Source organism: Chiloscyllium plagiosum, unplaced genomic scaffold (assembly GCF_037043375.1).
Source record: "Chiloscyllium plagiosum isolate Xiang-an unplaced genomic scaffold, Cpla_swu_hap1 HiC_scaffold_17, whole genome shotgun sequence".
Taxonomy (NCBI): Eukaryota; Metazoa; Chordata; class Chondrichthyes; order Orectolobiformes; family Hemiscylliidae; genus Chiloscyllium; species Chiloscyllium plagiosum.
Genome location: NW_028270155.1, coordinates 67,114,418 through 67,131,316, shown reverse-complemented (window position 1 = coordinate 67,131,316; position 16,899 = coordinate 67,114,418). Strand labels below are relative to the sequence as shown.

Genomic DNA, 16,899 nt, shown 5'->3' with positions numbered 1-16,899 from the left:
GACCAGGTCAGGTAATTAAATTCAAGGCAGCAAATAACTCAAATGAAATATGAGTAGACATATTTATACAAAATACTTTTTGAAGTGCATTGGGCAGGGATATGTTATTGAATACTTCCAGTGCAGAATCTGTGCCAGATCACAGTCAGTAATGGCCTGAAAACATTTTTTTGTTATTATGGAAGTAAAATGTCTTTGCAGTACAGTTAGAGAAGTGAAGATCGTTGCAATTCTAACACTAAGGCCAGAGCTCTCTTCTGCAATCCCACACGAATATCTAAATGTAAAATGGCATGAAACTCAAAACAAACCTGTCACCTCTGAAGAAGTATGTCTGACCAGTGATTTCCCACCAAATAGCTGCATCAATCCTGTCATGAGGCATTCCAGCACCAAGTTCCATCAGATGACGAGGGTACCCTGGCTCCAACATCGCTTCATTGAACAGCCAGAATTTGTCACCTGGAAATGAAGAAAGAATACTATTAACCTTTTAACCTAATTTGAATTCTATAAAACATTGAAACCTCAAGACATATTATTCTTATGCTGCCATAAAAATATCTTTATTTTCAAACTTAGAAATTTAATGGGTGACATCTTACATCCTGAATAAGCTGTGTCATCAGTTTCTAACCATTTTGTGTAAGGTGGATATTGTTACAGATATAGGTAGATCCTACCTAAAACACTGGTGTCAGGAATTTCCTTGGGTAAATTTCCTACTCTGCAACTATATTATTGCAATTCTAATGAAGAAAAAGAAATCAGGAGAAAACATCCAGCACAAGTCCACAACAATCTAAGAAGAGCACTGGCATAAATGGGTTTCTACCAATGTGCACACAGAATGAGCACCATGGTTAATACAACAATTTTGAAGCAATTTTGGCCCATTTGTTTCGTCTGGCATTTATATAAAAAATGTCATCCCCAGCACCATCACTGAAACTAGTTTCCCAAATGAAATATCCTTGCTGAAATGTTTGGGACAAGTTGAGGAGTATCTGAAGCAATTCGTGTTGTGTGAGAGGTATTCTAATATCTACCTGGTATTCACATATATGTATATCTACAGACAAAGGTCAAAGGGCCTTGAATAGCAGAAAATCAGAGCCAGGGGTGGGGGAGTCCTAAGTTTCTAGTTAGGTTGTTACAGGAGGTATAATGGCGCAGTAACTTGGAAGACTGAGGAATGTTTCAGAGCTTCAGAAGTATACTATGCTATCAGGATGCTACATAAAAGACGTGCCAAGTGATCGTCACTCAGTGAAACCAACTGCCTACATGTGCCAACATGCTAGTAAGTATATCAGTTCTGCACTTGCCTTGGAGCAAATGAGGGGATCTGTTTTTCACTATATTCAAAGAGATGTGCTACCTTCCTGTAAATCTCTGCTTAAACTCAATCATGACAGTTTTATCCCAGTCAACTGGAAAAGTCAGCATCAGATGGCATCATGGCAGATTTAAAGGGCTGACAGCCCTGTACTTAAAGAATCCATCAGATTTATTGAGACACCCGAATTGCATCTTCATAAGCCAAGTGGCTTGCTCAATGGTCACATGTTGTCGTTTCATAGGTGTTATAACTCTCCTTTGCATCTGTACAAGAGATACTCATAGACATGAGGATCCAGAGCTTTAGTGGGTAGATCTTGTCAACATAGTACTCCAGCTGCAGTCTAACCAAGCTGTTATACAACTGAAGGAGTACTTCGCTACTTCTGTGCTCAAATCCTCTTGTGACAAAGGCTAACATTCCATAACCTTCCTAATTGAATATTGCACCTGCATACTAGCTTTCTTTGACTTATTAACAAGGATACCCAGTCCCTTTGTATGCTACATTTACAATTTCCAACCTCTCGCTAGTTAAGAAATAATCTGCAAATTTGTTTCTCTTACCAAAATGGATAACCTCACATTTTCCCATGTTTTCTGCCCATTCACTGAGCCTGTTCAATCCACATGAAATCCTTTACACCTTCCTCACAATATACATTCCTGCTTAGCTTTGTATCAATTGCAAATGTGGAAATATTTCATTTGGTCTGTATGTCCAAATCATTGATATATATTATGAATATGGGGCACATGTGCTGATTCTTGTGGGACCACAATAATCAATCTGCCAACACAACAATGACGCATTTATGCTGACCCTGTTTTCTGTCTGTTATCAAATCCTTAATCCATGCCACTACATTAGCTCAGATTCCCATATGCTTTAACTTTGCTAACCAACTTTATGTGGGGGCCATCAACAAAAGCATTCTGAAAATTCAAGTATACTACATCCACTGACTCCCCTTTATCAATTTTGTTAGTAACATCCTCAAACAGCACCAACAGATTTGTAAAACACAATTTCCACTTCACAAATCCATGCTGATTATGCCCAATCAGATCATTTTTATCTAAATGCCCCTTTATCAAATCCTTTATGATAAATTCCAGCATTTTCCTTACTACTGATATAAGACCTACAGGTCTGTAGTTCTTTCTTGTCCTTTCTTAAATAGTGTGGTGACATTTGTGTGCTTTTAATCTTCAGGAATCATTCCAGAATCTATGGAATTTTGAAAGATAACTACCAAAGCACTAATCACCTCGATAATCAGCTCCTTCAACACTGGGATGTAGCCTATCAGGTCGTGGCATCTATAAATTTTCAGCACTATTCAAATTTCTCAATATAGCCTAATGTTAATTTCCTTCAAATTCTCATTCTCTCAAGTCACTTGGATTTCTAATTCTGGGAGATATTTGTATCTTCTTCAGTGAAAACAGATACAAAGTAATCATTTAGTTCTCTGTTGCTTCTCTATTTCTTGTTATAAATTCTCCCGAATCTGTCTATGTTTCTCACATATTTGTGGAAGTGTTTAACAGTCCAAGTTTACATCTCTTTTCCTAAATTGTATTCATATTCTATTTTTCCTTTTCTTCTCAGTTTCTTGGTCTTCCTTTGTTGCATTCCAAAAACCTTCCAGTCCTCACATTTATTACAATTGGAGGCCACTTTGGAAACAATTCTTTTAATCTTATACGACCCTTGATTTTCTTTGTCACCCATTCTTGACTGGCCTTTCTGCACCTGGGAGAATCAATGATGGCCCCAAAGCTGATGATCCCACTGAATGACTGTCTGGATTGGTGTGGTAGCATACACAGTTAACAGCCCTCTTAAATGTCCCTTGGTCACATCCTTAATTAAGATCTGCAGACTGTGAAATTTTATTCATCTCTCCAGTAGATTCCTATATAGGGCTGGAAAGTTGATAAGCACAGAGATCTTTGGCGCAACTGACATCAGGAGTCCATTAACTTTAGTAAATGTCAGTTCATCCTGTAGAACAATGCAGAGATTGATGACAGTCTGTCTGGAGAGTGGTTGGCTTCATTGACACTTGGACTTTTGAAACAAGTTCAACCTCATGCATTCACATTCTCCTCAAGATAGCTTTTTCTGTACCTTTGGCTTGCTCCTATGCACATTTCTGTGACTGTTCCTGAGATTTCCAATGTGCCCCTATTAGTGGCTGAACCTCCCTGTCCCTGAGATGGAACTCCTTAATGAGGATCCAAGGCCAAGGTGGATGTGCCTTACAAGATGAATCTCGTCCTTATTTCTGGTCTTTCTACTGAGTAGGCTTCCCCATCCTAAAACACATCTATCCGTTCTTCTTCAGAGAGGTGCCACTGCTCCAGATGAACATGCCAACACACCCCACAGTTCTGCCGATGTCTGGTAGTTTCCTTTGTGAACCACACATGCTGCCACTGCATACTGGCTCTTTCGATGAATACTTAACAGAGCCAACACTTGACTCCTAATTTAATAGGGTTGGACTCAAAAGTTAATATGTTCCCATGCATACATGGTAAAATGAGAAATTTGCCATGAAATTGCAGTAAATTGGTAATTCAACAAGCTTAACTGGTATTTCTACTGCCTTGATGTCTGAAGTCTGTGCTCCATGCTTCCTGTTAGATAAATACAGTCTTACCATTTTCTGGCCGCTCCTAGCTGCTTCCAAACTCACTTTAAATCAACAGGTTAAATTCTAGTCCATATTTCTGTTGAAAAAATACTGGCTGTTATTATCAGCAGCAGAGTTAATGTTTGAATCCAGTACAAATCTTCCTCAGAACTGAAAGGAGCTGGGTAATGCTCTTGCCATGACTGTCTGCAGCAATGATCCAGGGAGAAAATGGGGACTGCAGATGCTGGAGATCAGAGTCAGAAAGTATGGCACTGGAAAAGCACAGCCAGTTAGGCAGCATCCAGGGAGCAGGAGAGTCGATGTTTCGAGCATAAGCTCTTCATCAGGAATGAGGGGATGGCCCCAGGGAGCTGAGAGATAAATGGGGAGGTGGGTGTAGCTGGGAATGTGATAGGTAGATGAAGGTGAGGGGTGATGGTGATAGGTCGGGGAGGAGGGTGGAGTGGATAGGTGGATAGGAAGATGGACAGGTAGGACAGTTCAAGAGGGCGGTGCCAAGTTGGAAGGTTGGACTGGGATAAGGTGGGTGGAGGGGAAATGAGGAAACTGGTCAAATCGACAGTGATCCTGAGTGGTTGGAAGTTCCCAAGGTGGAAGATGAGGTGTTCTTCCTTCAGACGTCAGGTGGCTAGAGATTGGCGGTGGAGGAGGCCCAGGACCTGCATGTCCTTGGCAGAGTGGGAGCACAGGTTTTGCACTTCTTGCCCTGAATGGAGGGTGGATTGGTGGGGGGCGTGGACCTAACAAGGGATGCGTGGAGGGAATGGTCTCTCCAGAATGCAGTTAGGACTCTAAGTTCTTTGAATTCTTTCCTTAAACGTTCTTTCTTCTCTTCATTTTCATCTTCTGAAAAACTACCATTTTTATCAAGTTTTGGGTCATTTGCCCCAATAATTCCGGGGGTTGGTTTGATGTCAAATCTTGCAGTAAAGTTCCTGGGAAGCATCTTCAGGTATTTTATCGAGGTGAATGCACTATATGAATACTGTTGTCACTGTCAGAACAAGAGCATGCCTGCAACCAAAAATTCTCCTCGGCTGATCCTCCATGATGAGGACACTGCACAGTAATCTCAAGAACAAGAAGGTCATTTTAAAATTGGATATTATAAACGTGGTTTTGGAGAATGGGAACGGATTGAACAGGCAATACCTTTGCTGCACAGGCACAGCCTTTGACGTGTGTGAACTCTTTAAAGGGCATGGAAGAAAACTGAAGTCCCTTCCCCCCACCGCACCCAGTATATATTATTCAAGACTTTCCTAACTTAAGACAAATAATACTGTTTGGCCAACCTAAAAAATGTTGTAAAAATATTTATGATTGCTATTCTATGACTAGTAACTATTTTCTATAACAGATGCTTTGCTAAGAAATTATTTTGGACCTGTGAAACTACTAAGCCTATTCACTTTCCACAGCCAGCATCTGTCCAATTTTGGATTTGGCAAAGAGCAATAGCCCTATCAGTATGCTGCATGGTTTCACTCATTGTGTGTACTTGTAAGGAAATAGAATCTGTAAACAGCCTTCTGGGAGTGCTCATGTGATGCAGAGGCTGCCTCACCCACAGCTGTTCTGTGCTTATGTCTGGGAAATCTAAATGTTCAGCCTTAACCCTCTATACAAAGTAATGATGTTTCATCCTGCCTGGAAACAATGGTAAATATACAACAAACACACATTTTCCTGCACTTTACACCAAAGTCTCCTGAAAAAGCAGATAAGAAGTCCAGCCACTTCCCACCTATAAAAGAATCGTTGTTGAGAAAATACAAAAAAAATAAGAAAAAGGCTGAAGGTCAAAGGTTTAAACATCCTTACAAATTAAAAAAAATTATATTGTTTGCACTTTCAATTACTTCCATCGCTGAACTCTCATTTGCTCTGCAGGGCACAGAGCCAATAGACATAGTCATGCAGAGGGAAATTTCAATCTCTCCCAGCAGGTGGAAACTGGACAATTAAACAGAGTAGATTTTACACTAACAACAAAAAAAATCTATTTACACAGCATCTTTAACATAGTAAACATTCCAAGGTATTTCACAAAAGCATTATGAAAAAAAGATCTGACCCCAACCTACATGAGGAGATATGAGAGTGGATAATCAGAACTTGATTTTATAACATTTTAAGAAGTGTCTTGAAGGAGATCTAAGAGGTAGAAAGGCAAAGGATTCAGGGAGTGAATACAAAGTGAAATAACTCCATGAAGGCTGTTATCCTGTCACCAAGTCACCCTTTGTTTACATGTGCAGAGTACAAGACACTGATCCAACTAGCTCAATGCCAGCTCCAAGAGCGAACAGAATCCCTGACACTCCTATTTAAATCTGTCTGCCAGCACTCATTGACTGGATCAAGTTAACAGCCCAAATCAGGAACTCATATTCTGAGATCTACCTGGTTGACCTTGTCCTAATCACTACATCCCTCCCACATCTAATTTCTGGTTCGTAAGCCCATTCTTACTCCTGTAGTTTCTCACAAGGCATTTTCGCACCAGGTCTAGTTCCCCCAACTCTGGCTCGAATACTGGTGGCATGTACTGGACCATAGCCCACCTCTTGCACCCAGAGGACTCAGCCAAATCTCATCATCTTCTTCAGGCGGTAACAGTGTGGAGGCTGCGGCATCTGCTGTGTCCACCTCATCCTCAGGGGTTTCTTCAGCAGAGGGGAAAAACCCATTAGTTCTGACAGCCTTGCTGGATGTTTTGAGGAGCTGGGTATGTTTTGTTCCTACCCAGTTTGCAAGGTTGCAGCTTTCACGTGATCCATGTGCTTGTCCAGGACCACCTCACTGACCCGAACTTTGTATGTCATAGGACCTGACCTCGCATCGTTGATGCCTCTTACCCATGCAGAGCTATTCTCATGATTTTGACACCAAATTTTGTCCCCTGAAGTAAACTGTCTCTCTCATTTCGAGGCAAACGATGCTCACAATTTTTCAATCCCCAAGTTTGACAAATGAAGTCAATGCACATCCAACCACTTTGAATGGGCATCGACAATGATTTAAAAAGTTCAGCCTAAGAAAGAACCTGCATAGTTGACATGTAACTGAGTTCAGGGTTTATCCGACCATTCCTATGAAAGTGGGGGTGCTCTGGCAGTAATTTTTGTCCTTGTTCACACTCTGGACACTGCCCCATCAATGCAATTATATCAGCATCCAATCCTGGCCAGCAGACATAACTTCTTGCCAACATCTTTATTTTAGAAATCCCTGGATAACCCTGGTGGGGTTTCAGCCAGTATCTGTTGGTGACCTTTGCTCAGGACAATCTCTCTTGCTCCCCATAATAGTATGTGTCTCTACATTGATCTAGTCTTGCTAGGTCCAGAAAGGTTTCAATTCTGGTTGTGATGGCCCTTTTGATTCTCCCATCACCACCAGCTGTTCAGATCTTTTTGTACCCACAGTCTGATATTGTCAGCGATGATCAAAACAGTATTCAGAAAGTTTAAAATCAGAACGGACGCTTCTTGTGGCAACACCATAAGTGTGTATTACCAGTGGGAGGCGGCTCAAAGCATCCCCATTTGCTACTTGGCCTCCCAGACTGTAGTCTAACTTGCAACTGTACTCACTCAGAACGCTGAATTTATCCTGAAGCTATGGGCGAGATGACGCGGTCCTCTTTAAATAACACTAGCAGGGGGTGTGGTCCATTACCATTACAAAATTCTGTCCGTTAATGCATGGGTGAAACTTTCTCAAACAAAGATGACCGCCAAACCTTTCTTCTCGATCTGGGCATTTCTTCTGGGCATAAAGTTTGGGAAGCATACGCTATCAGGTACTCCTCTCTGCTGAGCCATCAGTGAGCCAACATAACCCCAATACCATAGAGGGAGGCATCGCATGTTAGCATTACATCTTGCTTGGGATCGCTTTCTAGCCTCCTGATCTCTGCCTCTACTTTTGCACGTAAGTATTATGGCACTGGGCAGGCCTTGCAGAATTGTGGAATTGCTTCTCTATTGACATATAAAGTCAGAAGTTATATAACACCAGTTTACAGTCCAACAGGTTTATTTAAAACCACAAGCTTTTGTCAGGCAACAAAGGAGCAGTACTACAAAAGCTTGTGATTTCAAATAAACCTGTGGGACTATAACCTGGTGTCATGTGATTTCTGGCTTTGTCCACACCAGTCTAACACCAGTACCTCCACATCACAACATATAAGGTGGCCTTGGCTCCTTTGATATTCCCTAGACCTTCCTGAGAAATGTCCAGGTCTTTATTTAGGACTTCACTCAGTGACCATTTCATAACTGAAAAATGTTGAGTCAATCAAGTTGAATCTTTCTCAACCAATTTTATCTCATCAAGCTTGGGCCTAGGTCTTTTACTGCAACCAATGTTAACTGAACCAGTTGCTTTTCATAAAGGACTGGTACTAAAGTTGTACCATTAATCTGTAGGGGCTCCCCTGCATAGGGTCTCAACTTGGCCGAGGTCTTACACAAAATTAGGGGTTGGAGTCAAAAGCAAATTTTAGTAAAGATTGGTTCTGCAATCATTGATGCAGCCGTGCTGGAATTGACGTCCATTAGAATGGGGTGACCATTTAACCAAATAGTTTTTTCATTGTTTCTGGTGGTCTTTCCAGGGTGTGCACTCTCATGGAAATGGGCATATGAGTTCTCTTACTCAATACAGGCTCAATATTAGGATTCTTTTGCTGCCTCGGATTCACATAATGGCAACAACTACAATGGCCTGCCAGCCCAGATCCTTGAGAAATTTTAAGGCGTTTGGCAAGGACTTGGCTTTGTTTTGGGGTTTTGCTATTAGCTGAGCTAGAATCCCTCTGTTCAGGATATGTCTTGAGTGAGGTTATACAATTGCCTTCTGTCAAGTGGTGTTCCCCAAGTTCAGTCAGCCTGGAGAGGATGTCCACTTCTGTCCGAATAACTTGTAATTCATTAGCTCCACTTGATGTATTCTCTAATGATAAAGCCAGTTGTACTGCTTTTTAAGTCCATTTGGGCTTCAGTTAGTAGGTGCTTTTGCATGCTGCCTGAACTGCTGTACTCTTCCAGCACCACTAATCCAGAACGTCATTAATGCTGCATATCAAACAGTCCCTCAGCATCTCACTTAGGATTAAACCAAACTCCCAAGGCTCTGCTCAGGAATATTACGACCCCAAGCTTCCTCTAATTCACAGGTTCTAAAAAGAAACAGTGCAAGATAACAGACGATGACACATCCCGCCCAGATCTGCTCAACGCCTTCTATGCTCACTTTGAGCAGAATTTCGGCGGAGAGGTAACACCTATTCCAACAAGTCCTCACGAACCTATCCCAACAGTCACTGCATCAGGGGTCAGGTCAGTTTTCCTTCGTGTGAATCCAAGGAAAGCGATGAGACCAGACGGAGTACCAGGCCGTGCACTCAGAACATGCACAGATCAATTGGCAGGGATCTTCTCGGTCAGCTTCAACCTCTCCCTGTAGCAGGCCACTGTCCCTGCCTGTTTCAAGAGGGCCAACATCATCACTGTGCCTAAGAAGGCTCATGCAGCATGTCTCAATGATTATCCCCCCCAGTGGTCCTAACTTCGGTGGTCATGAAGTGCTTTGATAGGCTGGTCATGGCATTAAGCAACTCCAGCCTCCCCACTACTCTTGACCCACTCCCATAGATCCATGTCAGATGCCATATTACTTGCCCTTCACTCCTCCCAAGAACATCTTGACACCAAGAACAGCTACTTAAGAATCCTACTCATTAACTACAGTTCAACTTTCAACACTATTATCCCCTCAAGACTCATTACTAAACTTAGTGATCTCGGACTAAGCCCCACTCTCTGCAACTGGATCCTCCATTTCCTGATCCACAGGCCACAATCAGTAAAGATTGGGGACAATATTTCATCGTCACTAACACTCAACACTGGAGCCCCCAAGGGGTGCATATTCAGCCCCCTACTGTACTCACTGTATACTCATGACTGCGTCACCAAATACCAGAATAATGCCATTTACAAGTTTGTTGATGACACTATCATAGTCTGTCAAATCTCAGATGGCGGCGAACAGACTATAGACTGGAGGTGGTCGACCTGGAAAAATGGTGCACTGAGAACAACCTAGCTCTCAGTGCCTGCAAAACCAAGGAACCCTATTTTTTTACTTATGTCCCCCTACACATTAACAGCACAAAGGTGGAACTAGTGGAGAGTGTCAAGCTCCTGGGAGTGGTCTTCCACAACAAGCTTTCTTGGATTCTTCATGTGGACGCACTGGTTACAAAAGCCCAACATCTCTTCTTCCTCAGGCAGCTGAGGAAATTTGGTATGACGGCGAATACCCTTGCCAACTTTTATAGATACGCTATTGAGAGCATTCTGTCTGGATGTATCACTACCTGGTATGGCAACTGTACTATTCAAGATCAGAGATGGTTACAGAGAGTGGTGAACTCGCCCCGGACAATCACAAAGGCCAACTTCTCATCCATAGAATCTATCTACCAGGTCTGCTGTCAAGAAAAGGCCACCAGTATTCTCAAAGATCCATCCCACCTTGGCAATGTTTCTCTACAACCTCTACCATCAGGAAGAAGGTACAGAAGCCTGAACACACGCACCAGCCAGTTTCGCAACAGTTTCTACCCTACTGTTGTTAGAATATTGAATAGGCTCACAAACTCTTAACATTTGCCTGTACCTGTGTTTTTGTTTTTGCCGCTGTTTACCTATTATTTACTATCTATGCTACTTAACTATGTAATCTGCCTGTATTGCTCGCAAGTCAAAGCTTTTCACTGTGCCTCGGTACACGTGACAATAAATTCAATTCAATTCAATTACCCCAGCTAATGAATCAGTGATCCCCCATTCCATGCCCTGATGATAGCAAAGACACAGAATGATGGGAGAGCACAGGGTGTGGCGATGATGACTCAGTATGAGGAGGAACAAGTGCTACATTGAGAATTGGTATGGTTGAAAATTTGGTTTGGTAGGGGTAAACAGTTTCTCTTTGTTATAATATTTCTCAGCCTTTAGTAGCTGAGCTTTAGTAACTTAACTGATTAAACAATTAAATAAACCAGGTTAGACAGAAATGGAAAGGATGGTATTGCACTGTGGCTGCAACATATGGGAATCTGTAGAATGCTGTGCTGTCCCTGATGACCTTATCTGTAGTAAATGTCCATGGCCTGAGCAGCATCAGCTCCAAGCTGTGAGTGCAAACATTTTGAACATCTAGTAGGGAACAGTTATTGGGCCAGTTTGTTCGAGCAGACACTCATAGGCTAGGTTAAACTTAAGAGCAGAGCTGGAAATGTGTTGCTGGAAAAGCGCAGCAGGTCAGGCAGCATCCAGGGAACAGGAGAATCGACGTTTCGGGAATGAAGAAGGGCTTATGCCCGAAACGTCGATTCTCCTGTTCCCTGAATGCTGCCTGACCTGCTGCGCTTTTCCAGCAACACATTTCCAGCTCTGATCTCCAGCATCTGCAGACCTCACTTTCTCCTGAACTTAAGAGTAGACCAATACTAAGAGGTGGAGCTTAGCACTGAGTTAAGTGGCTATGGGTATCTAATAGATCATGATGGACTTAGCCTTTTGACTTTTAGAAATTTGTTGATCTCTACTTTAAACATACTCAATGACTTAGCTCCCATAGCCCTTTGGGATTGCAAATTCCAAAGATTCAAAACTTGCTGAGTATAAAAGAAATTCACATTTTGCTCCCAGTGGTAGCCTTGTTATTTTCAAATTTAGTTCCCTAGTTCTAGATTCTCCAATCATGAATTTTACATCCAACTATACAGTTATCCCTTAAAGTATCTTGTAGGTTTCATTGAAATCACCTCTCATTCTTCAAAATTCTAGAGAATATGGCCTATTTTCCCAATCTCTCTTCAGGGGGCAGTTCCATCATCCTTGGAGTCTGATAAACCTTTGTTGCACTCCCTCTATATTAATAATATCTTGCCTCAGGTAAGGGGACCAAATGCAAACAATACTCCAGGTGCAATCTAACCAAGGTTATACACAATTGAAGCAAAATTTCATGACTCACCTTGTGATAAAGGCTAACATACTATTAGCTTCTTAAATGCTTGCTATACATGCGCCTTACCCTTCAATGATTTATTGACTAGAACAACTGCTCTCCTTTGTATATCTAGACTTTCTAAGCTCACATTTCCACATTATATTTCAACTGCCATGTTCCTGCCCACTCACTAAGTCTGTTTAGTCCCTTTGAAGCCACTTTGCATTTTCCTCACATCATTAATATTCCTACCTACTCTTGTGTCATTTGCAAACTTAGAAATATTACATATGATACTCACATCCAAATCAGTGACGTATACTGTGAGCACCTGGGACTCCAATACTGATTCTCGTGTTACACCAATAGTCACTGGCTACCAATGTGTACTTGGTCCATTTATTCCTACTCTCTTGTTTTCTACCTGTTGGACAATAATTATTCCATGCGAGGACATTACTTCCTACTCATGTGTTTCATGTTTCTAACCAAGCTGCTTTGGAGAACTTTATCAAAAACGTTCTAAAATTGCCAAGTATTCTATGCTCATCTATCATCTTTATCAATTCTGTTAGTAACATCAGCAAGAAAACTCCAAAAGATTCAGCAAACATGATTAAACATTCCCAAATCCATGTTAATTATGTCCAATCATATTTTCCAAATGTCCATTTATCTCATCATATATAATTGATTCTAGCATTTTCATTACTTCTGCTGTAAGGCTGAAAGATCCATTGCTCCCCTTTTTCTTTTCCCTCTCTACCTAACCGAGGGCTAATATATGCTGCTTTCCAATCTCCAAGAACCATTCCAATATCTTAGAATTTTGGAGGATGATCACCAACACATTCCCTATCTCCATAGCTACCTACTTCAATACTTGAAAAGTAGAATATTATGTCCCAGGAACTTATCAATCTTGAGTTCCACTTATTTCTCCAGCACAACCTTCTTATTACTACTTATTTCCACTAATTCTTCATTCTCTCTACTTTCTTAGATCAATAATTTTGGGAGATTTCTCATAACTTTATGTCTGCCTTCACTGAGGAAGGTAGACATAAAGTTATCATTCGGCTTCTCCGCTATTTCTCTATTCTCCATTATAATTTCTCTTGATTCTGCCTTTAATGGATCACTTGTACGTTAACCAAGTATTTCCTTTTATGGACCTACAGAATGCAGGTTTTTTGCATACTCGTTTGCATTCATATTCAATTCTTCACTTATTTATCAGTTTCTTAGTCTTCTTTTGCTGTAGTTTAACATCCTCCCAATGTTACTACTTTAAGGCCTTTTAATTTTAAATAATCCTTAACTTTCTTCATTATCCATAGACGACTGACATACTTTTCATACTATGAATGAATGCATAATTGCTGCAAACAAATGTAGTAATTATCTAAGGTCAATGGATTACATATGTATCATTAACTGTTTTTAATATATTGACCCAATCCATTTCAGCTAATTTGCTCTCATACCTTCAGGTTTTATTTTATTCAACGTTAACAACCTGGCTTCAGATTGAGTCTCACTTTCAAATACAATAGAAAATTCCATCATATTATGATTACTCATCCCGAAAAATTTTTTTATACAAGATTATTAATCTTTTGGCTGTATATCACCAGCTCTAAAAGACTATTCTATAGTAAGTTCCTCAAAACACGGTCCCAAAATACTATCCTCAACACTTCCAAAAACTCATCCTCCACAGCATTAGTGTTCATTAGGTTTACCCAACCTATATGCAGGTTAAAGTCAACCATGAATCTTATGTTACCCATGTTACATGCTTTTCTATTCTCCTAATACCATGTCCCACACTACCACTGCTGTTTAGTAGTCTATAAAGAACTCTAACTAAAGTTTGTTGTTGCTGAACTCCACAAAAACAGATTGCACACTTTCTGATGAAGAGTCACTGGACTTGAAATATAACCGTGCTTTCTCCCAACTGATGCTACCAGAAGATTCTTCAGCAATTTCTATCTTTGTTACACATTTGTTCTTCTAATCTGAGATCTTCACATACTAATGAATCGATCCCATCAATTATTATAAGCACAATATCATCTCCTTTTCCTTTCTTCCTGTCCTTCCTAAATGTTGAATGTCTATGAATATTCAGTTCTCAGTTTTGGTCTTCCTGCAGACATTGACAATGAGATTGTACCTGCTCACTTCTATTTTAACAACCAATCTTGTCACGAATGCAGCACATATTCCTGGCTTCTAATTTCACTTTGCATTTTTTTACTTTTAATTACCAGCTTTACTTCCTTCGAATTTGTACTATTCCTCAGATTTCCAATTGCTTGACAAGATAGGTCAAACCCTCAACTACACCTGCAAATTTCCCTGTAACGATAATGGTCCCAGTGCTATTAAGATGTAACCATCTAATTTGTACTGCCAGAACCAGTCCTAATGCCCCAGAAATCCTCTCCTAACCATTTTTTCAGATAGTGTTAAATCAATCAATCCTCTTATTCTTATTCTCATTACCATGTGGCACTGACAGAAATCCTGAGATTACTACTCAAGGAACTGCTTTTTAATTTCCTTTCCAAATGGCTAAAATCCACTTTCAGGACATCATTCCTGTTCCTAAATATGTACCAATGTGGACCATGACCTCTGATGTTCAATGTCTCCCATAAAGATGACCTGTAATTGCTCCCCGAATTCCTTGATCCTGGCACCAGGGAGGTAACATTTTGAAGTCATGTTTATGGCCACAAAAACATCTGTCTGATTCTTCAGATTATTGAATCCTCAATCACTATCATTCTTTCATTCTTATTCTTCCCCTCCTAGACAGCTGAGTTCCTCATAGTGCCTGTAAAGATTGCTTCTTTAAAATCTGTGGACAGCAAGGAGAAAGATATGTTTTTACAGATAGGGCTTTACCAGGATGGCTGCATAATTTCACAGCAAGGAATTTGATACTTGTTGTGAACTCTGCTTTGTATGCATTAGCTCTTGTAATGTACAGACAATAAGAAGCCAAGAGTTGTTTATAAGTGAATTTGTTTGGATCTTGGCAAACTAAGCAGGTTAGAATTGGAAACAAATTAGAGAGATACAGAAACAGAGAGAGAGAAATGAACAGAAAGGTGTGCAGAAAGGTCTCCCCAGTAGAAACCGCCTGTTTCTGTGGTAAAAAAAATCTCAGTTGAAACTTGACAAAACCAGTTGTCTTTGCTACAACAATTGCTGTGGACTGTGACTATTGAGCTGGTAAATCAAGAGACATTTTACAAGTGAACCATTCATTCTGAACACAAATGGCACATTCAAATAGAATGTGTGTGTGTGTGAGAGAGAGAGAGAAAGAGACAGAGAGAATGGGGGGTGTGAGGCAAAGTTATAAGGCAATTAGAGTTGTAGTTACTTGCGTTATAAGCTGATGGTTTATATCTGTTAACTGTAGCTATAGTTTGATTATTTTTTAGTGCAGAAATCTGGTCCTTGTTCTCTCAAACATCAGTTGTCAGGTAAACTGAGTACTATGCATACCCTAAAAAAAACAACTTTAACATTTGGTACGATTCGGGAGTGGCAGGGCTCAATTTACTATCATAGAATCCCTACAGTGTGGAAATAGGCCCTTTGGCCAGTAAGTCCACACCGTCCCTCTGAAGAGTATCCTACCCAGACCCATTCCCTATTATTCAACATTTATCCTGGACTAATGTACCTAACTGAACACATCCCTGAACACTATGGGCAATTTAGCATGGTCAATTCACCTAACCTGCACATCTCTGGATTGTGGGAGGAAAACGAAGCACCCGGAGGAAACTGATGCAGAAATGGGGAGAATGTGCAAACTGCAGTCACCTGAGAGTGGAATCGAATCTGGGTCCCTGGCACTGTGAGGCAGCAGTGCTAATCACTTAGCCACTGTGCTGACCTCTAAGGAGCCATTACTTCCCCAATATCTGAGGCCTGGACCTCAAACTTCTGAAACTGGTGACACCTTCTGCAGATGCATTCATTTAAGGCAGTTGGTCTATCTGGACCTCTGGCTTACCACACTAAGTATATTCCATTTGGCAAAGCTGACCTGCCTTATCATAGCTTTTACAATGATTGTTTACAATTAGAAGAAGAAGAATAAGTCACCAGTTACTCACCAATCAGGTTCTTCACTTTACCAAAGTAAGAGCTAATTACTGGAGGCTTAAAATATATAAAAATCGCATTGTTTGATTTTTAGATCTGGTCATGTTACTACACACCACATGCCCCACCCCATCTCCTTTTCTGTTAAGCTGGCATTGAGGGCCTGTTATTACATTCGGTAATCTTTGTTATGACCCCATCACCCAGGTAGGGATTCCCAATTCATTATGATTCCAGATGAGACACCCCAAAGTCATTACATTCCCAGTGAGGAAGAGGAACATGTTCACCCTCTTTATTCAACCTCTATGCAGACTAGTAGCAATGAGGGTGGCATCTTTTTCTGTTCTCAGAAAAAAAGTATTCAAGCTTCTAAACCCATTTTACGATAGCCAACTCATTAGCTAGGTCCAGCTGCTCTTAGAGAGCTTATACATTTCTATTTTAAGGCTGGAATGAAACATAATTTCCTTTACTTAAAGACTAATTAAGGGAAGCACAGAATCATTATGATGCAGAAGATAGCCATTTTGCCCACTGAATGTACCAGCTCTTTGAGCATTTGAGTCAGTGCTGATCTCTTACCTTTTTCCTGTTGTTTCAGTTTAATTATCTAATGCCTGCTCGAATTCCTCAATTGAACCTGTCTCCACCACCTTTTAGGTATTGCCTTCCAAACTCTATACCACTTGCTGTATGAAAATGTTTTCTTCTC

At 40.7% G+C, this 16,899-nt stretch overlaps 1 protein-coding gene across 1 annotated transcript in view; it reads right to left on the bottom strand.

The window, feature by feature from the left end:
• Nucleotides 1-16,899, bottom strand: part of LOC122558630 (matrix metalloproteinase-15-like) — a 109,212-nt gene that overhangs the window by 8,752 nt on the left and 83,561 nt on the right. Inside the window, exon 8 of the mRNA XM_087996037.1 lies at nucleotides 312-462. Coding sequence (XP_087852163.1) covers nucleotides 312-462 — 151 coding nt within the window. The remainder of the gene's footprint in view (nucleotides 1-311; nucleotides 463-16,899) is intronic.